This window comes from Carcharhinus amblyrhynchos, chromosome 9 (assembly GCF_965287045.1).
Source record: "Carcharhinus amblyrhynchos chromosome 9, sCarAmb.v2.hapA, whole genome shotgun sequence".
NCBI classification, from domain to species: domain Eukaryota; kingdom Metazoa; phylum Chordata; class Chondrichthyes; order Carcharhiniformes; family Carcharhinidae; genus Carcharhinus; species Carcharhinus amblyrhynchos.
Genome location: NC_137332.1, coordinates 109,288,822 through 109,315,830, shown reverse-complemented (window position 1 = coordinate 109,315,830; position 27,009 = coordinate 109,288,822). Strand labels below are relative to the sequence as shown.

General features: G+C 43.1%; 1 protein-coding gene and 1 long non-coding RNA gene across 2 annotated transcripts; both read right to left on the bottom strand.

Moving 5' to 3' along the window:
- Positions 1 to 1,155: 1,155 nt before the first annotated feature.
- LOC145348544 (uncharacterized) lies at positions 1,156 to 4,533 on the bottom strand. Its single transcript, XR_013887951.1, has 4 exons — positions 3,892 to 4,533; positions 3,713 to 3,807; positions 3,385 to 3,618; positions 1,156 to 1,633 (listed from the first exon to the last, which is right to left on the bottom strand). It is a non-coding gene; the product is annotated as an uncharacterized LOC145348544 (long non-coding RNA).
- Positions 4,534 to 8,370: 3,837 nt separating this feature from the next.
- On the bottom strand, positions 8,371 to 17,142 carry LOC145348182 (zinc-binding protein A33-like). Its single transcript, XM_080196372.1, has 6 exons — positions 16,467 to 17,142; positions 16,229 to 16,324; positions 15,902 to 16,135; positions 15,238 to 15,260; positions 14,065 to 14,180; positions 8,371 to 10,345 (listed from the first exon to the last, which is right to left on the bottom strand). Exons 1-6 carry the CDS (start codon positions 16,881 to 16,883, stop codon positions 9,807 to 9,809), a joined length of 1,425 nt encoding a protein of 474 aa, XP_080052498.1. The 5' UTR covers positions 16,884 to 17,142; the 3' UTR covers positions 8,371 to 9,806.
- Positions 17,143 to 27,009: the final 9,867 nt, after the last annotated feature.

The window sequence follows — 27,009 nt, the reverse complement described above, 5'->3', positions numbered from 1 at the left end:
GTGCCCCCTAGTCCTACTGTCTTTTTTGAGCGGGAAGAGTCTTTCCACCTCTATCCTATCCATCCCATTCATCATCTTATACGTCTCAATGAGATCTCCCCTCATTCTTCTAAACTCTAACGAGTACAAGCCTAGTTTATTCAGCCTCTCCTCATAGCTCAACCCCCTCAACTCCGGTATCAGCCTAGTAAACCTCCTCTGCACTCCCTCCAGGGCCAAAATATCCTTGCGCAGGTGCGGCGCCCAAAACTGCACACAGTACTCCAGCTGCGGCCTCACCAATGCCCTATACAGCTGCAGCAAGACCTCCCTACTTTTATATTCAATCCCCCTCGCTATGAAGGCCAGCATCCCATTCGCCTTCCTGACCACCTGCTGCACTTGCAGGCTGGGTTTTTGCGACTCATGCACAAGGACCCCGAGGTCCCTCTGCACCGTCGCCTGCTGCAGTTTTTCGCCACGTAAGTAATAGTCCTTCCTACCATTCTTCCTACCAAAGTGGACCACCTCACACTTGCCAACATTAAATTCCATTTGCCATTTCCTGGCCCATTCGCCCAGCCTATCTAGATCCTTCTGCAGACTTTCCACACCCTCCGCACAATTTGCCTTTCCCCCAATCTTGGTGTCATCAGCAAATTTCGACACCCTACACTCGGTTCCCTCCTCCAGATCATCTATATAAATGGTAAATAGCTGAGGCCCCAGCACCGACCCCTGGGGCACCCCACTAGTCACCAACCGCCAATCCGAATAGCACCCATTGACCCCCACTCTCTGCCTCCTATTTGACAACCAATCCTCTATCCACGCTAACACCCTACCCCCAACTCCATGTCCTCTGACCTTCTGCAGTAACCTCTTGTGAGGTACCTTATCAAATGCCTTCTGAAAATCCAGAAAGACCACATCCACCGGCTCTCCTCTATCCACCGCCCTAGACACATCCTCATAGAACTCCAGTAAATTTGTCAGACACGACTTCCCTTTAATGAAACCGTGTTGCGTCTGCCCTATCAAACAATTCCCTTCAAGATGCCTCGCAATTTCCTCCTTAATGACGGATTCTAACATTTTACCTACCACAGACGTTAAACTAACCGGCCTGTAATTCCCCGCCTTTTGCCTGGCACCCTTCTTAAACAACGGCCAACGAGCTGATTGAATCTCAAACTATTGGAGCAGTGGGCTTTCTTGCTCACTGCCTGTCTGATCAATTGAGTCTCTCAAAACCCAACCTCATTCACTTTGAACTGCATTTTCATTCTACATTTTCTAAGTTTGGGATTTTAGGTGCTTTTTGTAGAGTTTGCGACTCTCTTACACCTTTTGATTGTTAATCTTCTCTCTTCATTATGGGACTTGAATATTTCACTATGATCACCCACTTTCTTGCTTGTCTTTTGCAAAGATTCTGGAAATCAAGATTATACACAGTCATTGGTGAAAATATAATCTGGAGTCCAGAAGCCTACATCTAGATTTAGAAACCAAGAAGGAGAATGTAAAGATGTTACCGGTATTAATGGAGTCTATCATTTCTCTCCACGCTGTGTATTGTAAAGGGCCACTGAACCTCACGACACAAAAGGTGGCATCTGTCACTGACAAAACTTGTTCATCCTCACTAATCCTGTGAACATTAAACAGTTGGTGTTATTGATTGATCTTAAACACTTTTCTGAGTTATTTCACTGAACCATGTAGAGTTCCAGTCAAGAGCATACCTTAAAGTTTCTTCCTGAAAGAAATAAAATGCACAATGTGAATTATAGTAACAGGCTTCAGGTGGCTATGGGCTGATGAGATGAAAAGACAGCACAGATTACATTTTATGTAGTGTCGCATGGGTCAATTTTGAAAGAGATTGTGGAAACATAGAGTCTTGGGGGAATCTTACATACATAGCTTTAAAATAATTGACAGGAAGAGACAATGAGGGATTTATTTCCAGAATGGCCGGTGCTCTGGTATGTAATTAGTGACACAGAGCAGGAAGTAGTCTCCGTAATCAGTTTCAAAAGGAAATTGGGATATGCACTTAAAAGGGGGAAGAAACGTAATGTATTTCAGGAGATGAGCAAACTTTTGTGATCAGGGACAATATTACAAGAGTCAAGATAATCAGGAAAATGTGAAGTTATTCACTTTGGCAGGAAGTATATTAAAGCAGAGTATTACTTAATGGAGAATGGCTGCAGAATTCTGAGGTGCAGAATGATCTAAGTCTATGAGGCACAAAAACTTAAAATGTAGGAACTGCAAGAATGGTTATGAAATGCTATCCTTTATTACAAGACAAATTGAACATCTAAGTAAATATATTGCACTTCAGTTGCACAGAGCATTGGGGAGAACACATCTTGAATTTTGAGTGCAGTTTTGGTCTCCTTATTTAGGGGAAGGCAATGGCGTAGGGTTACTGTCGCTGGATTAGTAATTCGGAGATCAAGCATAATGCTTTGGGCATTTGGGTTCTAACTTGTATTTTATTTGAAAGGTCTGGAATCAAAAATCTAATGATGACCATGAGAACACTGTGAAACCCCATCTGGTTCACTAATGTCCTTCACTGCCATCTTACCCTGTCTGAATTGGCCCGTCTGGAATGGCCTGACCACCCATTCAGTTCAAGGGGCAATTATGGGCAATCTAGCTCACATCCCATGAAAGAGAAAAAGTAAAAACAAAGCCTTGTAGCTAGTTTAGAGAAAGTTTACTGGATGCAATGAACGGATGGTTTAATGAGGAAATGTTAGACTGTGTTTGCCCCTACTGCGGTTTAGAAGAGTGAGAGATGTGATTGCTTGACATATGTCAGACCATGAACCATATTGACAAATTGTACTTGAAGATGATGGTTCGTGCGGTGAGATAATCCAGAGTTTGGGGCGTTGTGTTAAAATAAGGGGTTTTCATTTTAGATCAAAGATGAGGAGAACGTTTTTCTCTCAGATGGTTGTGCTAACTTTGAAACGGTGGAGGCGGTGTCATTGATTACTTTTAAGGCGGAAGTAGATAAATTATTGTTAAGCAAGGGAATGAAAGGTAGTCAGAGGTAAATAGGAATGTGGAATTCTAAACACAAACATATCTGCCATGATCTTACTGAATGGCACAACAGGCTCGAAGGGTCGAATTGTCTACTTCTGCTCCGATTTTCAATGTTGGTAACATGAACTCATTCCAGGGAAGTGATGGCTGTTTCTGGGATTCTGCAGATAAGGCGGAAATCACTTAGTTCTGTGACAATAGAACTTCCCCGAAAAAGAAAAAGCAATCAATTAAAATCAGTTCGATTTTTTCATTGATTTCACATTCATCATCAGTTACTTAGTGACATTGGGGAGTTTCCCTGAACTGATCCGTAATACATACGCTCACCTTCAGAAATATCAGCTCGTCTTTTTGCTCCATCTGTTTCTGCAACTTTGAGAGTTTCTCCTCAATAGAATTTAAATTCTCCTGAATCTCTCAAAGGCTTCTCTCCATTGGTTCTAGAGTCCTCTCCTCTTCTTCCCTGAGATCTCTGAGTAATTGCTGTTCTTTCTCAGTGAGAATCTGGTGCATTTTAGTGAACTCAGATGTGATGTGGGTCTGCAGACTGCTCGACTGTTCCTACCAAATGAAATGTGAAACGTTAATTAATGTCCCGCGATAAAGGGAACAAAACTAACCGAGATACCAGAAAACCAGCACAGGGAGAGCTTACCCTGACTACAGAAATCTTCCGTTTCTGATTCTGTTCTATTTCTAGAACTGCCGATCTCTTTGTGAGAGAATCTAAGGAATCAGCTGCTTCTGGAACTGGGAGAGAATATCACAGGATGAAAGTGTTAGACCATGAAAATGTGATAAATCTATTGGCTGAATAGAATTGTCCCACTTTACCTTGTACTTTTCAACAGCTTCTTTAATTGGCAGGAAATTGTGAGATTTGTGTTCCTGCGAATCTCTACAAGTGTAACAGATTAATTTCTTGTCAGTGTCACAAAACAACTTCAGTTCTTGCTGATGTTCCTCACAGTGAAGTTCACGTTCCTTGTGTTTTCGATGAATGGTTAATGTTCGAGTTTTCTCAGCCAGTTTTGGTAAGGCCCGATTTATCCTGAGGTTTCTTTCCGGAAACACCTCTCTGCATTCCGGACAGGAGTTTACCTCTTTTTTTTCCCCAACACTGGGTGCTACAGGAGCGGCAGGAGTTGTATCCACAATCTAAAGTTACCGGCTCGGTGAAGAAATCCAGAGAAATGGGCAAATTGCCTCCTCGGTCAAACTCTGGACTTGTTGTTTAGAAGCCATGTTCACGCTCAGCGCTTCCTGACTGAAACTGCTTTTACCTTGGATGTTCCTGAGCTGCCGATAATCTTCAGTTCCGTGGTTTCCCCGATGAAGTTCATTCCAATACTCAGGCAATTGAACTAATCCAATTATGTAATTCGATCGACGTCCACTGGGACATAAAACTTGTGCGTTATAAAAGCAAGCAGCGTTAGAGCATGGACGGGAATAGTTGAAACCTGTCTGGGTGGACTAAGCTCCAGGAAATGTTAATAGTGGGGAGTGGGGAGTGGGGGGGTGGGGAGTGGGGGGGTGGGGGGTGGGGGGTGGGGGGCTGCCGGGGGAAGGGGGAAGGGGCTGAAGATGGGCGTGATCAACATTCCATTGCATTTTTCTGCTGCCTGAACTTGCTCCTGTTTAAAACCACTCTGGTGAAACTCGTTGTGAAATCCCGATCCAGAAACAGTGTTCACGATGCAGCTGCTCATATTAAAACAGAAAATATTATCAATGTCAAGGAGATATTTTGATGACTGGTACACAGAAGGTATTCAGATTGAATTTGTGAGTTGCGATATTATTTGCCAGACACAAACATTTGCATTTATATAGCGCTAATCAACACTCTGTGACCTCCCAAAGCGCTTTAAGAACAGTGAATAGGTTTGAGGTTCAGTCATTGGCTTGGTTTACGCAAATGCATCAGACTGAGAAAATCACATCAGACTGAGAAAATATTTAGAATTAAAGGAACTAAGAGATTCGGTGTTATTGGCTGGAAAGCAAAGTGTGACATGCTTGCATCTTAATCGTTTCTTTCCCAGCCACTGGCGTTCCTGAGCAGGTTTGAATTCAACAATATCTCATAGAAGATCATAGAATCCTACAGTGCAGGGAGAGGCCCTTCGGCCCATCGAGCCTGCACCGAACACAATCCCACCCAGACCCTACCCCCATATCTCTACATATTATACCCATTAATCCCTCTAACCTACGCATCCCTGGATACTAAGGAGCAATTTCTTAGCATGGCCAATCAACCTAACCCGCACATCTTTGGACTGTGGGAGGAAAGCGGAGTACCCGGAGGAAACCCACGCAGACACAAGGAGAATGTGCAAACTCCACACACACAGTGACCCGAGCCGGGAATCGCACCCAGGACCCTAGAACTGTGAAGCAGCAGTGCTACCGTGCCGCCCCCCGTCTATGTACTGAAGTCTGTGGGATGGAACACTATCCCACACGCTTCTCACCCAGCGATAAGGGTGTAACCACTGAAATATAACTGACACCAACCACTGGAGCCCAGGCAGTTTCCCATCTGTTCCTGGAATCTTTCTTTGCCCAGCTTGTCTGGGGAGATAGTGCAATGGGGTATCTGTTGTGGGCGGTTCCTCCCAGACAGCTCCATAACACAGGAATAAAAGCAAAATACTGCGGGAGCTGGAAATCTGAAATAAAAATAAAAATGCTGCAAACACTCGCAGCATCTGTGGAAAGAAATGGAATTCATATGAGTGTCGGAAAAAGTGTGGAATTCTCTCCACCCAGAGCCTAGTACAATTGGAGTTCCCAATGTGTCAATTGTCACAAAGAACAAAGAACAACCCAGCACGGGAAACAGGCCCTTCGGCCCAACGAGCCCGTGCCGCCGCATCCTCCCACCTACCCTGCCCTGTGTGTATGGGGATAAGATGGGCAAATGGTTTTGAGAAGAACTCAGCCATGATCGAGGGACTGAATGGACCATTCCTCTTCGTATCTTCGTCCAACAAGTTCACTTCTTCCGTGTGGTACTAAACCAAAACCCTGTCAGTCTCAAATGAATGTTTCAGATCCCACAGTAAAGAGCAGCAGGTGAGTTCTCCCGGGCGTCCTGGGCAACATTCCTCACTCAGTAAGTTTAAAATGAGTAATTCGTTGCGGGTGCAGTAAGCTTTTGGGATGGATTGAGAGTCTGCGTGAACGCAAATCTTTCATTGTTACAAAGTGCACTGCTGCCACCTGCTGACAGAATCTTAGTGCTGCAGGAAATAATTCCTGCAGAACTCTCTGACAGAAAACATCAGCAGGAACTGTTTCCAGTGGTAGAGGATTCAGCAGACAGCGAATACGGATGTAAGGGAATTGGAAGAAAGAGCCTGAATGAGATTAAGAGGGTTTTTAAGTTATGATCTTAAATTCACTGCCTGTGTTGAAAGCAACATTTAATATTAATGTTCAAATATAAATTTAACGAGCAGTGCAGTGCAGAAATATTAGAGGGTGGGATAGGCACTGGGTTGGGATCACTTGCATCGCTCTTTCAATGCACCTCGACAGACACAGAGGATCAATTCCCCACCATCTCTGCCACCATCTGATTTTATGATCTTACATCCTTCCCATTTGAAACTGACTGGCATTCCCACTGCCCATCTCATAAGAACATAAGAAATAGGAGCAGGAGTAGGCCATCTAGCCCTTCGAGCCTGCCCCGCCATTCAATAAGATCATGGCTGATCTGTCGTGGCTCAGTTCCACATTCCCGCCCTCTCCCCAAAACCCTTAATCCCCTCGCTTATCAAAAACCTATCAACCCGCATCTTAAAAATATTGAGCGAGGCAGCCTCCACCACTTCAACAGGCAGAGAGTTCCAGAGATTCACCACCTTTTGAGTGAAGAAGTTCCTCCTCAACTCCGTTCTAAACCGCCCCCCCCCCCCTTTATCTTGAGGCTGTGCCCTCTAGTCCTACTGTCCTTTCTGAGCGGGAAGAACCTCTCCACCTCTATCCTATCCATCCCATTCAACATCTTATATGTCTCAATGAGATCTCCCCTCATTCTTCTAAACTCTAACGAGTACAAGCCTAGTTTATTCAGCCTCTCCTCATAGCTCAACCCCCTCAACTCCGGAATCAGCCTAGTAAACCTCCTCTGCACTCCCTCCAAGGCCAAAACATCCTTGCGTAAGTGCGGCGACCAAAACTGCACACAGTACTCCAGCTGCGGCCTCACCAGTGCCCTATACAGCTGCAGCAAGACCTCCCTACTTTTATATTCAATCCCCCTCGCTATGAAGGCCAGCATCCCATTTGCCTTCCTGACCACCTGCTGCACCTGCAGGCTGGGTTTATGCGACTCATGCACAAGGACCCCGAGGTCCCTCTGCACCGTCGCCTGCTGCAATTTTTTGCCACGTAAGTAATAGTCCTTCCTACCATTATTCCTACCAAAGTGGACCACCTCACATTTGCCAACATTAAATTCCATTTGCCAGTTCCTGGCCCATTCGCCCAGCCTATCTAGATCCTTCTGCAGACTTTCCACACCCTCCGCACAATTTGCCGTTCCACCAATCTTGGTGTCATCAGCAAATTTCGACACCATACATTCGGTTCCCTCCTCCAGATCATCTATATAAATGGTAAAAAGCTGAGGCCCCAGCACCGACCCCTGGGGCACTCCACTAGTCACCAACCGCCAATCCGAATAGCACCCATTGACCCCCACTCTCTGCCTCCTATTTGACAGCCAATCCTCCATCCACGCTAACACCCTACCCCCAACTCCATGCCCCCTGACCTTCTGTAATAACCTCTTGTGAGGCACCTTGTCAAACGCCTTCTGAAAATCAAGAAACACCGCATCCACCGGCTCTCCTCTATCCGCCGCCCTAGACACATCCTCATAGAACTCCAATAAATTCGTCAGACACGACTTTCCCTTAACGAAACCGTGCTGCATCTGCTCTACCAAACAATCCTCCTCAAGATGCCTCGCTATTTTCTCCTCGATCACGGATTCTAACATTTTTCCTACAACAGACGTTAAACTAACCGGCCCATAATTCCCCGCCTTTTGCCTGCCACCCTTCTTAAACAACAGCGTAACATTAGCCGTTTTCCAATCTCAGTACCATATCCAAGTTGTCAATCGCTTAAGGACCAGATGAAACATTAGTATCCCCAGAGTCAACATTAGTATATTTCCTGCAAAGTATCTTACTCCAGCTGGAGGCTCTTAAATTTATCCAGACGAATTTGAAATGGGTGCTGTAAGGATCCAGAATCTGGAGCAATTTGAAAATGAAAACAAATAACATGTTGAGTTTCTGCTTCTTGGATTTAATTATGAACTGTGGAATCTTTGAGAAAAACTGTTTCTATTCCAGTGGTTCACAGATTGTTTTGTTTGAAGAATCATTTTATAAATGTAATCATGGATTATAATTGTAAATTATATGTAAATTACACTTCTATAATAGCTATAAAATGAGCAGATTACATGTACAGGGAGTGGTAATAACGTTTCAATAAACAGGTAACACCAGTGATTTAAAGATTATTTCAGTGATGTGGACAGACCAGACAAACAAGAAATACATGGTAACCGTGGCTCTACCAACATTCCAGTGCAGCAACTGAACTGATTTTCATCTGGTTTAACATTATCGATTAATGCCATACAAACCCGATCAGTTCACACATAATGATCAATACAGACAACTTTTAAATCGGTATTCACAACAATGTCACATCATTTACATTTGAAACAATGAAAGGGACGTGTCCTATTTTAATGGAAAATAAAATCTCGCGTAAAGACACCAGTTTTCTTCCCTCTAATTAGAGTGCCCACTTCAGCATGACATTCTGGGCAATATTTACAGAGTTGTACAAACCCAGTCCAGTTGGTCAAGTGTTATTTACTCATACAAAAAATTTACATTATTGAAACATGCTGAGAGTTTGAAGTCAGTCAAACTGACAGCTTTATCACAATTACAAGAAACAAACCAGCTGGAGATTAATATAAAAAGGAAAATGATGGGATGACTCAGCAGGCCAGGCAGCATGATACGGCACTTGTTCACTGCCTGAACCCAAAGTGAAGGCCAAGAATCACAGCAGCAGCTGCTCTGCCACCTCCCCTTCCCCTCCACCCCTACTAAAGTAAATGTCAGACTCACCGCTGAAAACCACGACTACTGTGAAGAGTGAAAGAATTCGGGAGGTTTGGATGTGGAAATTTTAACAGCTACTGATGTATGACTAATAGTGGCTCCTGGAAATTTATGCAAAGTAGTGTTGCTGTTATTTTACTTCATTGATTTACTATTCACATTATCTCTATTTCTCTCTCTCTCCCTCGAGGAAGAATTTTTCATGGATCTCGGGAAATAACCCCGGGCCCCAGTTTGAGAATCACTGCACCGATTCCGCTCAAACACAGTGATGTCCCACCGCCTTCCGCCTGTATAGCAACATTACAGGCAGGAAGGTCACCGGGTTCCTACGGCTCACAGCTCATTCTACCCAGTAAGTTGCTCTCTACAACTGAGCTTCAATTTGTTTCTTCTCTCCCCCTCCATCTTTTCCCCAGCCGTACAGTGGTCTTTGCTGATCTTTCAGTTCCCATACAGGGTTTATACCCGGAACGTTAACCTGGCTTCTCTCTCTACCCGTGACTGAGACCCACACACATCGACTTATAGCTGGCAGGAGGCAGGGAGACGGTGTGAAATTATGAGATGGACCTGTTAGTGACTTTTAATCCCAAGAATTGTAAGTGGTGCCGTGTTTTTTCCGCCGCTATTCGGTCCTGGACTGAAGATGGGAAAGATTCTCTCAGTGAAAGTGTCAGTGAAAGTGTAGAGATGGGACATATTGTCCGCATTGTAAAATGACACCTGTCCACCCTCATAGTCCAGAAAAACCCCGATTTTCCGGGGTTTCACATTTGGGGTGAGGCGGGAATTGAGGGCAAAATAGCCCATTCCAGTTCTCAGCCAAACAGTCCAGTATCCGGACTCAGGGCTCGGAACGATTCTCTTTTTTCGGTCCACAGACTCACGGATAACTCCCAAAGTCCACTGCGTTTGGTTAACCACATCCACCTCCCAATAATGTTTCCCTGATGTGAATCCCTCTGATCCCAGGACGAATTGACAAGGATCAAACCTCTCCGGGGTGTCAGGGAGCGGCTGTGGTTTGTCTCCGAGACTCACACTGGTCCGGTTCTCAGACAGGATGAGACGGGGATTCGCTGTGTTCGGATCCAGAGTCAGGGAGGCTGGAACTGGGGGAAAGTCAAAATAACACAATCAGTGATTTAGAGGGGGCGCAGATAGGAAGAGTGATTGGGGCGGAGGAAGAAAGAATATTGGAGTGCAAAATGAAGGGAGGTATCCGGAAATGTATGGATAGTGAGGGAGAGAGGAGAACATAGGTGTAGAGAATGTCGTGACAGAAGGGAGATGCGATGGGATAATTGCGAGAGAGCGGAAGTGGAGTTAGAGAAAAGGAAGCGAGGGGAGGAAGAGAGGAAGCAGCAGAGAGGTGTAAAGGGAGAGAGGAGTGGAGACAGCAAGATGGTAACGAGAATGGGATAGTATCAGAAATGGAGAGAGGGAGGGGAAATGGAGCAGGATGATATCAAGTGAAATTGAAAAGGCTATGAAAGGAGCGGAGAGAGCAGGAGAGCGGGAGCGTGTACGTGTGTGTGAGAGAGAATGCGTGTGCGCTAGAGGTCAGAGCAAGAGCGAAAGGCGGTGAATGAGAAAGGGAGGGGCGAGAGAAGAAAAAGTGACGGGGGGAATGAAAAAGTTAGAGAAAGGGAGGGGAGAGAGAGTGTATGTGGGTGGGAGAATGTGAGAGAGTGGCGGAAAGTGAGCACTGGGTGACAGAATGAGAATCTGTATAGCAGACACGAAGGGGAAGGAAAGAGAAAGACACGAAGAATAGAAAGGGTGGTGAAAGAAAGGCAGGATAGAGGTCACATTTATTGTTGATCATATTGAGTTCAAAAATTTGTGCAGAAATAACTATAATTCATTCCTGCGGTGCCGCCTTTTCTCCGACTTCCGCCAGTCACGTGATCTATTCAGACGCTTTAGTCACTAAATAGAAACGCTGTCTGCAATAAGCATGTTGGATATAAAAATGATAAACATCTCGGCTTGTCATTTGAGGACATCAATAGCTTTGCTGCACAACAAAATCAGTTTTGTGCAGATTGTTTTGCTTCCATTTAGCTAGTGCTAATCTGTGTAATTGTTCGTGTCGCTGTAGATTAGAAGCTTTCATACAGGCTAATGAAATAAACATAACTATTTTGCAATGCAAATTAATTACAAGCTGTATGCATTAATTAGATTATTAGCTTTTCGTTGAGCGTCCTCTATGTAGATATGCAAATATTAACCATTGCTATTTCAATTTTCATTATCTTTTGGAATATTATGTTATTTTTGTTAATGTTGTAGCACCTCTCAAAGTTGGCATATGTTAAGGCCTCAACATATCAAAATTCAGCCCCGTTTCAGCTCCTTTCTTTCGAGGATCTATCTTCTGACTTTCCTCAGCAGACTCTCCAAGTTAGGCTGCCTCAATGACTGCTTACCTCCTGACTTCTCAATCTCTTCCCCTGAGATTATCTCCCATTCGGGTTCCCAACACAACACCCCAATATCTAATTACCAGCATGATCCCAGCTCTCGGACAACCATAGTTCTCAATCTCTTCTCTGTCTTCACTGATAGTTCTCTCTATCTGACAGCTTCACGTCGTTCCAGCTCCTCTCCTTCAGGAACTAGAAGAGCTAGTCTGATATACCCCCACTCCACTATCTAAACAGATACCGTCCCAGCTCCAGAACTGAGCTGCTGCTAACAACTGCTGTTCCCAGTTCCTTGAACTAAAAACATACAAACTGTTTTTCATTGACCCTTGAAATAACCAGTGCCTGGGATCTCCCAACAGGATTCAGACCCCTGCCCTGAGACAGGATCTGAATGTATCAACCCTTGGGACATTAGGAAACTTAAATGTTACAAACTCCAAGCAACTCAAAGGTCAGTCTCAAAGGCGTGAACTCACAATCACGCCATACCAAAACACACACATTTAAACTTTCAGAACAAAGAACAAAGAAAATTACAGCACAGGAACTTTCGGCCCTCCAAGACTGCGTCAACCATGCTGCTGCCCGACTGAACTAAAATGCTTTACCCTTCCGGGGACCATATCCCTCTATTCCCATCCTATTCATAGAAACATAGAACAGTACAGCACAGTACAGGCCCTTCGGCTCTCAATGTTGTGCCGAACTATGTCCAAACCCAAAATCAAGCTATCCCACTCCCTATTATTCTAGTGTGTATTTGTCAAGACGCCCCTTAAAAGTCACTATCGTACCTGCTTACACTACCACCCCGCAGCGAGTTCCAGGCACCCACCACCCTCTATGTAAAAAACATGCCTCATACTACACCTTTAAAATGTGTCCCTTGAATCTTAAACCTAGTATTTGACTCTTCCGCCCTGGGAATAGATTCTGACTCTGTCTTCTTTCTGTATACTTCTTTCAGATCGCCCCTCAACCTCTGTCGTTCCAGTGAGAACAAATATAGATTTACTTGCCCTTTCCATTTAAATTATATATTGCCTTTATATTCTTCCTGTCAAAATTGACAAGTTCCATTTCCCATATTATGCTCCATCTGCTAACATAATGATCATTTAAGCTAAACCACTCTGTAAACTGTTGTTGTCCTCTTGATAACTTAATTTCCTATCTAAATTTGCGTCGTTAGTAAATTTAATGATCAAACATTCAATCATTTCATCCAAATCATTGATTATAGATTGTAAAGAGTGGAAGAAACAGAGTTTCTGTCTGATCCTTAGACGTGGTCCAAACTCACGACCACTTCTATCTAGAAGGACAAGGGCAGCAGATACATGGGAACACCACCACGTGCAAGGTCCCCTCCAAGCCACTGATAATCCTGATTTGGAAATATATCACCGTTCCTACACAGTAGCTGTGTCAAAATCCTGGAATTCCCCTCCTAATGGCATTGAAGGTCAACCCATAACACATGGACTGCAGTAATTCAAGAAAGCAAATCACCACCACCTTCTCAAGATCAACGAGGGATAGACAATAAATGCTGGCTAACCAGCGCCGCCCATGTCCCACGAATGAATAATAAAACTAGTGTCAATCTGCCAATAAAAATAACCTATTTATCCAATCTCTCTATTTTCTGGTAGAGACCAATCCTTTATCCTTGTTAAATTACCACACATTTAATAGAGTAAGTACAAAATACTCTATGCACAGAAAGGAGTAAAATTATAGGGGACATCGTTGGAAGGAGAGCTTGAAAGAATATCCTCAAAAATAAAAGTGCAATGTGACTGTGGAAAATGAGGACAGGCAATTGAGGTTGGGGGATAGGAGAGATACTATGGAATGAGTAGAGAAAATGGAAGAAGTCGGGAACATAGGCAGAGGAAGAGAGGGAGAGAGATGTGGGGAAACGGGGGAGGAAAGAGCAGTTGGGGAGGAGTTAAAGTGAGGAGAGATAGAGAGTGTATAGTTTGGGCGAGAGAAGAAAAGAACTGGAGGGAAAAAGTGTGGGGAGACTGGAGACATTGACCACGTGAAGGACGAGACGAGAAAAAGAGATGGGCGGGGGGAGGGTCAGCCAGGTAGGAGACAGAATGGGAGAAGAGTGGGAAAGAGAAAACAAGTGAGCAGGGAGAAAAGGGGGGAGCCGAGAGGGAATATGGGAGCCCAGAGAGTGAGGAGACAGAACAAGACAGAAGAAAAAATTAAAGAGACGGGGAGAGAGATGAAGGAAGAGAGAGAAGGAACGGGGGAACAGTGAAGTGACTGGAAGGAGGGGAGGGGCGGAATTAACGACGTGGAATGGGAGTGTTTAATCTGGAGCCACATTAGTCCTTTCATAACTGGATTAACAATCTGGAAAATTAATATGATTTTTTTACCTGGATTAATGGAGTTTAGCATTTCTTTCCAGGCTATGTACTGTAAGGGGCCATTGAATTTTCCGACAGAGAGAGTGGCATCAGATACTGAGAGTAGGTAACCAACATCACTAATCCTGTAAATATTAAACAACTGATGTTATAAATTCGGCATATTAGAATATTTTAAAAATGCTTTATAGGGTCGAGCTTTCGGCATTTGGCGTGAAATGTTTTATTCACTGCATTAAGTCTGGTAGAAAGGGAAATGATAATCTGGTTTCTGTAACTGAGAAAAATATAACTTGGAAATTCAAACGCTGGAAACACAAAGGCCCAGAGCCTGAATACAGATTTGTTACGGAGGAATCACACATCAGAGGAGATAGTAAGAATTTAGCCTATGCACTTGCTCGATTATAAACAATTCTTGCAGAACAAAGACAAAATCAGAAACATCTAAAGGTTTAATATCCAAGTGTGTTACAACTGGGCCCACGACCCTCCGAAGATCCTGCTTTCTTCTGATCTGTTGATTGTCACTCCCCATTGGGGGCGGAGCCCTCATCTGCCTTGCTCCCTGATTTCGGGAATTCCCTTTCTAATCCCATTCTTCCTTTAAGACGCTCTCTAACACCTATCTCCATCATCGGTATAAATATCTCCTGTTGCACCTCTGTGACAATCTACTGTGTAATGCTCCTGCGAAGCTCCTTGCGTTCTCATTTTACATTAAAAGCGCTATATAAATACAACTGTTTGCTGTAGAGGTTGTTTATAAAAATAGAATCTGTTCCCGCTTTAAAGTGACATTAGCAAGTTGGCCAGGCTTCACGTAGGGACACGGGTGAACCATTCCTTGGAAAGATGGCCAATGTGGCTCTCTCAGGGTCAGTGGGAAGGTTACAGACTCTAACAGCCAACGTTGGGCAAGTGATCACTTTCGGCCTGGGAACCGGTTGTATTATCTGCGTTTCACCTAGTCATTACAATAAAATATAAAGATATATCAACTCTTATAATGTAATATATCTGGCTGTGACACAAATATTCGTGCGTGAACTATAAACTGAGTTATTGGCGCTAGAAGAACGTTTGCAATGTTGCAACAATAAACAAGAACTAAGTCCATAATAACACTTTACTGAGTTCATTTTACCAGACTGCTGAGTTTCAATAACGAACATGTCCTACCTTCTCTTCCAGCAAGCTTCCTCCTGAAAGAAATGAATCAGGAACAGTGAGGATGACAGTAACAGATTTCACGAACAGTTAGATAGGTTGTGAAATGAGCAGACTCAGAGCAAGTGAGATTTCACACGGAAGTGTAAAGTGATGCATTTTGGAAGGAAGATTGTGGAGAGTCAAATAAACTGGAATTGAACATGAACCCTGCTCGCAGACACAGTGACTCTCACACACCATACCAAACACGCCCACACACTCACAACATGGAACTGGAACTGGATGACAATGAGAGAAAATTAAATTTGGCTCACGAAAATAGTGGAATTCATTACAACAGGAAGTAGTTGATGCCAAACATTGAATGTATTCAAGAGGTGGCTAGATGTAGCACTTGGGGCGAACGGTATCAAAGGTTATGGGGAAAAGCAGGATTAGGATATTGAGTTGGACGATCGTGATGAATGGCAGACAGGCTCGAAGGGCCAAATACCTTCTCCTGCCCCGATTTTCTATGTTTCTATATCAAGATGACAAGGACACCTTCCCTCGAGGTAATTGGTCAGCATTTTGCCAAAATCAGAACAGTGATAAAGTAAACGAATAAGGCATTATGTTTCTGCCTTTCCGAAAACCCTATGGCAACGAAATATTTTTTGAGCTGAGCCCTCACCTTCAGAAATATCAGCTCGTCTTTTTGCTCCATCTGTTTCTGCAACTTTGAGAGTTTCCCCTCAATAAAATTTAAATTCTCCTGAATCTGTCGAAGGTTTCTCTCCATTGGTTCTAGAATCCTCTCCTCTTCTTCCCTGAGATCTCTGAGTAATCGCTGCTCTTTCACAGTGAGAATCTGATGCATTTTAGTGAACTCGGATGTGATGTGGGTCTGCAGACTGCTCGACTGTTCCTACCCAATGAAATGTGAAACATAATTAATGTCCTACGATAAAGGGAACAAAACTAACCGAGAACCCAGAAAATCAGCACAGGGAGACCTTACCCTAACTTCAGAAATCTTTCGTTTCTGTTTCTGTTCCGTTTCTAGAACTGCCGATTTCTTCTCTGTGAGAAAATCTAAGGACGATTTCAGCTGATCCTGGGATTGATTGAGAAAAAAAAATCACAGAATGAAAGTTTCAGACCATGAAAACGTGATGAATCTGTCTTATTTAGTATTTAAATATTTTATTTAATATTTAAATAAATATTTAAAATCATTTAAATATGTCTCCTTTTACCTTATAGATTTCAACAGCTTCTTTAATTGGCAGGAAGCGGTGCTCTCTGTGTTCCTGCGAATCTCTACAAGTGTAACAGATCAATTTCTTGTCAGTTTCACAAAATAGCTTCAGTTCTTCCTGATGATCCTCACAGTGAACTTTACTTTCCTTCCCTTGCCAATTCAACTTAAATTTTCGAGTTTTCTTCGCCAGACTGGATAAGGCCCAATTTACCCTGAGGTTTCTTTCCGGAAACTCCTCTCTACATTCGGGACAGGAGTTCACCTCCTTCTTTTCCCAACACTGGGTGATACAGGAGCGACAGAAGTTGTGTCCACACTCCAGTGTTACCGGTTCGGTGAAGAAGTCGAGACAAACGGGACAAATTGCCTCCTCGCTGAAACTCTTGACCAGCTCTCTGGAAGCCATGGTCATTGTCAACAGTTCCCGTTTCAAACCGAGTTTATTTTCCTTGTTCCTGCGTTGGCGGTCACATTCCACGATTTCCTGATGACGTTCACTGCAGTATTCGGAGGAATATTACACGATGTTAACTTCTGATCGCTCAGTTTTCACACTGGTTGATAAAACTTCGCCCTGAATGATATATAAACAGGATTAGAGTCAGGAAGGGAATAACTGAATCCTGTCGGGGGCGGATTGGTCTCCTGACAATGCTGACAGTGGAGGCAGACCGAGGGAGAGGGAGAAAGGGAGACGACGAGAGGGAGGAGGCGGAGGTAGGCGGGTTCGGAATTCCATCGCTCTTTACTTCAGTCAGAACTTGCTGCCGATTGAAAAAAACAAACCCTCTGGCGACAACGATCCATAAACGGAGTTGTGTTGATGATAAGGAATTTCCCTAAAGCACTAAATGCTATAAACCTGAAGGAATTCTTTTGCATGACAGGTACAGAGGGGTTTGTCAAAGGATTGCACCTATGAGGTTTGTTTGCACTTTCTAGAAGTTAAAGTCTGCCTTTCAAAGTGCATCCCAACGAGCCTTTATAACCGATTTTGGAAACGACGTCGTTTTTGTAAAATTAGGAAACGCAATTGGCATCCTGCGAACAATAAGCGCACTACAAGCCTGGGTTCTCTGCTTAAACATCTTGAGTAAGACTCTATCCCATCTCGTTCTGACCCAGATGTGAGAGCCCTATCAATGTACCACAGCTGACAGGGAGCCCTAAGGGAGAGACCATTTTTTGCCCTGTTTCTGGAATCTTTATTTACAGAGGAAGCCTGTGGAGATGATCAGTGGAGTTTTTATTGACACCAGGTCGCCCCAGACATCCCCATGTGCGTGAGTTGGATCCCTCACAGGGACAGTGGCTCGGTAAATAACATCGACTGATGCTGGAAGACCTTGGAGTGTCACCTATCCTCCAAGACACACACAGTAGAACACGTTAAAGAAACCGCAATCAAACCAAAAATCTTTTTTCAATCAAGATTGGCAGTTTTTGTGGGAGAATTTAATTGCTCAGAAACGGTTCCTTCCCTTCTTGAAGCCTCATTTACAGTGTCCCATCAAACATTCCCATCTTAGGTTCAAGGCGGGTACAATGTTGTCTTTTAAAAATCATTTAAATAGTTACATCGGCACAATGGTTATAGATAGATATGGGCCAAATGCGGGCATTGGGATTAGTTTAGGGGTTTAAAAATAGGCGGCATGGCCAAGTAGGGCCGAAAGGCCTGTTTCCATGCTGTAAACCTCTGTGACGCTATGACTCTATAACAGGCGTTGGGAGAAGGGTGGGAACCAGGAATACAGAATAAAGCTCCATTAAAGCTGTACATCTGTTCCTCTGAAGTTGTGTCATGCTGGGTTCAGTTTCTACACTCACACTCCACCCACCCCCCCCCCCCCCCCGCCCACAGCCGCCAACCCCACCGACACAGCCTCTGCCCCCCACCCCCCACCATCTCCTTCCCCTTCTGTCTCTCTCTCTCTCTCCCTGTTCCGAAAATGCTGACAGTGGCTAGGATCATAGAATCATAGAGGTTTACAGCATGGAAGCAGGCCCTTCGGCCCAACTTCTCCATGCGCCCTTTTTTAAAAAAAACCCTAAGTTAATCCAATTGCCCGCATTTGGCCCATATCCTCTATACCCATCTTACCCATATAACTATCTAAGTGCTTTTAAAAGACACATTTGTACCTGCCTCTACTACTACATCTGGCAGCTTGTTCCAGACACTCACCACTCTTTGTGTGAAAAAACTGCCCCTCTGGGCACTTTTGTATCTCTCCCCTCTCAACTTAAACCTGTGCCCTCTAGTTTTAGATTCCCCTACCTTTCGGAAAAGGTATTGACTATCTAGCTGATCTGTGTCCCTCATTATTTTATAGACCATTATAAGATCACCCCTCAGCCTCCTACACTCCAGAGAAAAAAGTCCCAATTTATCCAGTCTCTCCTTATAACTCAAGCCATCAAGTCCCGGTAGCATCCTAGTAAATATTTTCTGCACTCTTTCTAATGTAATAATAACCTTTCTATAATAGGGTGACCAGAACTGCACACAGTATTCCAAGTGTGGTCTTACCAATGTCCTGTACAACTTCAATAAGACGTTGCAACTCCTGTATTCAATGTTCTGACTGATGAAACCAAGCATGCAGAATGCCTTCTTCACCAGTCTGTACACCTGTGACTCCATTTTCAAGGAACTATGAACATGTACCCCTCGATCTCTTTGTTCTATAACTCTCCCTAACGCCCTATCATTAACTGAGTAAGTTCTGCCCTGGTTCAATTTAGCAAAATGCATCACCTCGCGTTTGTCTAAATTAAACTCCATCTGCCATTCGTCAGCCCACTGGCTCAATTGATCGAGATCCCTTTGCAATTGGAGATAATTTTCTTCACTGTTCACTATGCCACCAATCTTGGTGTCATCTGCAAAACTCACTAACCATGTCTCCTATATTCTCATCCAAAGTATTAATATAAATGACAATAACAGTGGACCCAACACTGATCCCTGAGGCACATAGCTGGTCACAGGCCTCCAGTTTGAAAAACAACTCTCTACAACCACCCTCTGTCTTTTGTCAAGAGCTTATTGTGTTTACCCCAGTCCAACATCGGCATCTCCACATTTTGTCAAGAAGCCAATTTTGTATCCTTTTAGATACCTTACCCAGGATGCTGTGAGATTTAACCGTATGCAACAACCTACCATGTGGTACCTTGTCAAAGGCCTTGCTAAAGTCCTTGTAGACAACATCAACTGCACTGCCCTCATCTACCTTCTTGGTTACCCCTTCAAAAAACTCAATTAAATTTGTGAGACATGATTTTCCACTTACAAAGCCATGCTGACTGTTCCTAATCAGTCCTTGCATCTCTAAATGCCTTTTGATCTTGTCTCTCAAAATACCTTCCAACAACTTACCCACCACAGATGCGAGGCTCACTGGCCTGCAGTTCCCAGACTTTTTCCTGTAGCCCTTTTTAAACAAAGGCACAACATTTGCTACTCTCCAAACTTCAGACACCTCACCCGTGACAATTGATGATTCAAATGTCTCAGCTAGCGAACCCTCAATTTCCTCCCTAGCCTCCAACAGTGTCTTGGAATACACTTCATCAGGTCAGATTTATCTACCTTGATGCGCTTTCAGATTTCCAGCACCGCCTTCTCTGTAATATGTACAGTTCTCAAGACATCACTATTTATTTCCCCAAGTTCCCTAACATCCATGTTTTTCTCAATCTAAATACTGACGAGAAATATTCATGTAGGATCTCACCCATGTTCTGCTCTGGCTGGTTCCCTCTTTTTCTGGACTAACCACACCCCACCCACCTTAAATATACATTGTTTTATAGATTGAAAGAGCACAGATTGAAGCTATGCAACCTGTACTGTTTCTTTGGAAGATTTACTGGGTCAGTCCCACAATCCCATAACACTGTCAGAATGAAGTATTTCTACTGCATTACTGCTACGAGGTGGTGGAATAGGGGTTTCAGGTGGATATTTCTCACACTTACTCACCCTTGTGGAAGGATTGATTGATCGGTGTACTAAGCAGAAATAAGAGCCAAACGTGTTGGTGACTGAAACAGAGTAAGTTTTCGAGTCCAATGGAAATTCATAGAAACCAATTTAAAAAGAAGAGACATATTGGACTCGAAATGTTAAATCAGTTTAACTCTTTGAAGGTACTGCTGTACTTTTGAAGCATTGTATTGATTTTAGATCTCCAGCATCTGCAGTATTTTGTTTAATTTTAAGGTTCAAGAGCAGATTACAAAAACAGGGAAGTCATGTTGGAGTTGTATAGAACTTTAGTAATGCCACAGCTAGAAGTTCTGGTCACCACATTATAGGAACGATGTGATTGTACTGAAGGGGGTGGATAGGTGATTCACCTGGATGCTTCCTGGGTGGAACATTTAAGTTATGAGGAGAGGTTGTGTAGACCTGGATTGTTTTCGTTGGAGTAGAGAAGGCTGACGGGTGACCTGATCGAGGCGTATCAGATTACGAGGTTCATGGATAGATTTGATAGGGAGCAGCTGTTCCCCTTAGTTAAGGGGTCAGCCACAAGGAAACACAAGTTCAAGGTAAGGGGGCAGGAGATTTAATGGGGGATTTAAGGAAAAATGTACTTTATGCAGAGAGTGGTGATAGTCTGGAAAGCATTGCCTGGGAGGGTGGTAGTGGCGGGTTGCCTCACATCCTTTAAAAAATACCGGGACGAGAACTTGACACATCAAAACATTCAAGGCCAAGGGTCAAGTGCTGGTAAATGGGATTAGAACAGTAAGAAGACTTAAACATCAGGTTTAAGTCCACCCAATTTATTTAATAGTAAACTCACAAGCTTTCGGGGTTTGCCCCTTCGTCAGGTGAATGGAGAGTTCTGGCCTCAGACAGAGCATATAACAGCACAGGCAGTTTACAGGTGTGTCTTACTGTGTTTACCCCAGTCCAACGCCGGCACCTCCACAAATGGGATTAGGTCAGAGTCCAAGATTTTCTCGTGTGTCTGTGCTGACTCGATGGGTTGAAGGGCCACTTCTGCACTGTATGATTCTATGATTCATTGCTTAATCGAGAACGTAGGATATTTGGTAGCATTTAATTCAATAATTATACACCTCCCACACGGTCCTGTGGCATTTTTAATAAAGAATCATGTTTGGGGAATATCTCTAGATGAGTCATGATGTTACATGACACAGACATGTCTGTTGTGCAACCTCATAGTTACTAACTGGCTGATATTTTTAAAATATGAAGACGGTCGGCATCGCTGTAAGGTGAAAGAGGCTGTCACTAGCTGACCCATTAAAGCTACACCATTGTTATAGAGTCGACTAGGGTTTATGTTATAGCTCCCAATTTTTAAGCAAGGGCATAACCAGACTGGTACTGCTTGTTAGGTTCCAAATGGCAGCTGGACTCGCTTGATTAAATTCCCATTGCAATATGCAGCCGGGAAACAGAGTTAAGTGTTGAGATCTCAGGCCTTTAAAACAATATTAATACAATCAACAACTATTCCAACAGCTCCTTTGGTTGTTAACTCCGTCATGGATTTCTTCATCCCTGGCAAAAGCATGACTTCCCCATAATAAAATCACTCACTCACCATTCTATATTGCTGGTGTTGGGGCAAATTACTATTTGTAAGGTGAAAATAGATCAGCAGCAGGAGTTACTGAAAAGGATGATGGGGAAAACCAGGCAAACTGGCTCATCAGAATGGGATTTCAAATGACCAATCCAAAGCACAATCATTGCCACAAGCACCAAATTTCCAGTTATAGCCGATTCAAAAACATATCAGGAAACTGGTCTTAATGTGATTGTGGCCAAAGAATCTCTACACCGCAGGGACTTTTCTTTATCTCTTGTGAAACTGGAGACTTATTTATGCTGCATGAGGAGGCTTTGCCTCACAACGATGGTTTTAATTTGAAATTGATCTCATCTATATAGCACAGAGAAAAACAGTAGCTCTGTCTATGGATCATATCGGGAAATATAAGACATAGAAGTAGGAGTAGACCTTTCAGTCCATCGATTCTGCTCCTCTATTCATTGAAATTATGGCTGACTGGGTTTAATCCTCAACTCCACTTTCCCACCTTATCCCCAAAAGCCTTGATTCCCTTGAAATCGGTCTCAGCCTTGAACATACTTAACGACCCAGGGCTCCACAGTTCTCTGCAGCAACGAATTCTACAGATACACTATCCTCCCAGAGAAGAATTTCCTCCTTATTATGGGGATATACCCTCTGGTCCTAAACTGTCCCACAGGAAGAAACATCCTCTCAGTATCTACCCTGTCATGCCCTCTGAGGATCCTATATGTGTCAATAACGTCACCTCTCATTCTTCTAAACTCCAATGAGTACAGTCCAAATCAATTTAACTTCTTCTGATAAGAAGATCCTTCCATCCTGGGGATCAACCTAGTGAACCTTCCTTGGACTGCATCAATGCCAATATATATTTCCTTAGGTAAGGGAACCAAAACTGTTCAGAATATTCCAAGTGTGGTCTAACTAGTGTCTTGTATAGTCCTAGCAAGATTTCCTTATGCTTATACTCAGTTCCCATGGAAATGAAAGTCAACATTGCATTGTCTTCCTAACTATTTACTGTACTTGCAAGAGAGCTTTTTGTGAATTATGCACGATGAGGGCCAAATACCCCGGGCTGCAGTTTTCTGCAGTCTTCTTCATTGAAATGATATTCAACTCTTTTATTCTTCCTAATAAAGTGCATAAATTCACATTTTCCTACATTATATTCCAATGGCCAAGTTTTTGCCCACTCAACTAACTTGTTTATTTCCCTCCATATATCCTCGCCATTTGCTTTCCGACCTATGTTTGTTTTAACCAAAAAACCTGACAATAGTAAATTCACTTCCTTCGTCCAATTCATTAAGTTGTATTATAGCTCATTGTGGTCCCAGCACGAATCCCTGTTGCACTCCACTATTTGGCAATCTGAAAAAAACCCTCTTATCCCAACCCACTGTCTTCTCCCAGTTAGTTAATCCTCTGTCGATGGTAATATACTACCCCCAACGCCATTGGATCGTAACTTATTAAGCAGTCTTCTGTGTGGGACAATAGCGAACGTTTTTTGGAAATCAAAGTATATTACACTTACTTTGTCATCTTTGTATATCCTGCTTGTTGCCACCTCAAAGAATTCTAATAAGTTTGTCTGACATGATTTCCTCTTCATGAAGTCATGGTTGCTCTGCTTGGTTATGTTATGCATTTTTAAATGCACACACACTACATCATTTATAGTGGATTCCAACATTTTCCCAATGAATGAAATTACGCTAACTGGCTAGTAGTTACTTCTTTTTTTTTCTCCCCCTGTTTTTAAAAAAGCTCTCAAATTGGCAGTTTTTCAATCTTCTAGGCTTTTCCAAAATTTTAGGATTATTGGAAGATTACTAGCAGTGAACCTGCGCACCTGCGCAAGGATATTTTGGCCTTGGAGGGAGTGCAGAGGAGGTTTACTAGGCTGATACCGGAGTTGAGGGGGTTGAGCTATGAGGAGAGGCTGAATAAACTAGGCTTGTACTCGTTAGAGTTTAGAAGAATGAGGGGAGATCTCATTGAGACGTATAAGATGATGAATGGGATGGATAGGATAGAGGTGGAAAGACTCTTCCCGCTCAAAAAAGACAGTAGGACTAGGGGGCACAGCCTCAAGATAAAGGGGGGGGCGGTTCAGAACGGAGTTGAGGAGGAACTTCTTCACTCAAAGGGTGGTGAATCTCTGGAATTCTCTGCCCGTTGAAGTGGTGGAGGCTGCCTCGCTAAATATTTTTAAGAAGCGGGTTGATGGGTTTTTGATAAGAGAAGGGATTAAGGGTTATGGGGAGAGGGCGGGAAAGTGGAACTGAGCCACGACAGATCAGCCATGATCTTATTGAATGGCGGGGCAGGCTCGAAGGGCCAGATGGCCTACTCCTGCTCCTATTTCTTATGTTCTTATGTTCTTATGTAATCCACTACAGCAGTAGCTACTTTTAATATCCTGGAATGCAACATATCAATTCCAGCACTTGTCACGCTTAGCCCCATTATATTCTTCTACTTTTTTTTCTAATGATAGATATTGTATTTATTTCCTCTCTTCTTCTGCCCTTTGACCATTTAGTGTTACTGGAATATCATGAGTGTATTCCACCGTGAAGACTAATGCAAAGTATTTGCTTAACTCTTCTAACACTTCCTGGTTCCTCATTATTATTTCACCAGTCTCACAGTGTTCACATTGGCCTCTTCCTTTCTTTTTATATGTTTGAAGACGTTCTTGGTGTCCGTTTTTATATTGTTTGCTAATTTGTCCTTATAGCTTATCTTCTTTATTTTATTTGATTTCTCTTTTTTTAACTTTCCCAATCCTCTAGTTTAGCACTAAATTTTCTCACATTATAATGTTTCCTTCTTTCAGTTTAATACTATTCTTCTAACATCTTTTGTTTCCCACCCCTTCCTAGAATCCTTCTTCGTCATTGGTCTATATCTCTGTTGTCAGTCATGAACTATTTTCAGGAACGTTTGTCATTGTTGATCAACTATCTTTCCCGCTAAAGAGAAAATGCTGGAAATTCTCAGCAGGTCTGGCGGTATCTGTAAGGACAGACGTTTCGGCTTTGACAAAGGATCATCGGAACGCGAAACGTCAGCTCTTTCTCTCCTTACCGATGCTGCCAGACTTGCTGATATTTTCCAGTATTTTCTCTTTAGGTTTCAGATTTCAGCATCCGGAGTCATTTGCTTTTATCTTTGTTGCTAATCCCAATACCAGTGCCTTCCAGCCAACTCCGTCCCTACTCCTTAATAACTGCTCTTATTTAAATTTAACGCAGTTGTTTCTGTCACACGTTTGTCACTCTCAACCTGGATGCGTAAACCTGCCAGGCTATCATTACTTCCTAGGGGATTGCCGCATTGCACATTGCCAAATCCAAAGCAGCTTGATGCTTGGTTGGATCCACAACGTATTTTTCAAGGAAACTTTCCCAAATATACTTTATGAACTCTTCCTCATCAATCATTTGATTCCCTTATTAATTTATAACCCTTTCATACTTCCTCTACTGCTCTCTGTAGAGGAGAATTCCAAAGATACTGGTCTCAGAGAAAAGAATTTCTATCTTAAACGGGAGACCCTTGTTTTTAAACCATGCCTCGTAATTTTAATCCGGCTCACAGAGGGAAACTTGTCATGTTCCGGCAGGATGATATGTTTCAGTCAGATCATCTCTCATTTTTTCCAAGTTTCAGTGGATACAGGCCTAGCCTATTCATAACAACATGGTGTTTTTCTATTCTTACTGCCAAAGCTGACATGTTCATATTTTCCCACATTTCAAGCCATTTGCTAATATTTTGTCCACTCCCTTTAATTATCTACCTTTTTTTATTCCTTGAGGGATGTTGGCATCGCTGCTTGAGCCAGCATTTGTTGCCCATCTGAGTGGCTTGCTGCACCATTTCAGTGCAACCACAATGTTGTGGATCTAGAGTCACGTGCAAGCCAGGCAAAAGAAACAACCATCTCCAAATTCTCCTTCTACTCACTCTTCTACATAGCACGGAGCTGCAGTGTTTCATCAACCAAAACTCTCCTGGAATCTACTTTTCTCCACAGTCCCTCATTGAAAATTACGGGCCCACGCCACGCTCAAAAGCACCCAACGTTAAAATCAGCAGTATTTTTCACAATCTCCATTCCAGTAACAAAAATAGTTGCGCTAAAGAAAATGGGCCGATTTTCGCTCTCAACTTCCTTGCCTGATCTGCTCTTAATCGGACTGCCTGAAAAAGTTCTATGATCAATATCTGCAAATTAACAAAGGAAAAGTACTGAAGGTACTGGAAATTTGAAATCAAAAGAGAAAATTCTGGAAAGATAATTGTATTTCTTGATAGTTGATCTTCCGTCTGCAATGATACTTGCCAAACCACCTGAGTAATGGCGGTAGTGATTCCCACAATCATTCTGCACCTCAGAGTTGGCAATCTCTCTCCCCTTAAACAACATATTGATTTCTTATTCTTCCTGTGAGAATCGGGTTTTAACCATCATGCACCGTGATTGTGTATATAACATGCCTTGTCCTCTGAGCTCTCCTCCTGTTGTTTCCAAAATGAATCACTCCATTGGCGCTAACTTTCCCTGCCAGGTAAAATTGATACGTTTAGTGAATGAAGAAAAAAAATGAGACCTTGGATCTGAATTTCAAATACAAACGCTTGCGCGTTTCAATCTATCTGAAGGTGATAGATGCTGTTCACTTGGACGGAGCATTCTAGATACCTTCATCCACCATTGATGTGAAGCAGAATGGACAAACTTTCATGTCTCTTAATCAACGTAAATAAATAATTTAAAATGGAACAGTATGAAACAGTGATCACTCATTTGTATCTTCCATTATTGTGAGCCCGATCTTTGGGGTTTCAGACTCGGGGTGAAGGGGATCAGTGAGGGGGAGTTTTCGGTAAAATAACTCCTTCCTGGTTTTCGCAACACAATCCAGTGTC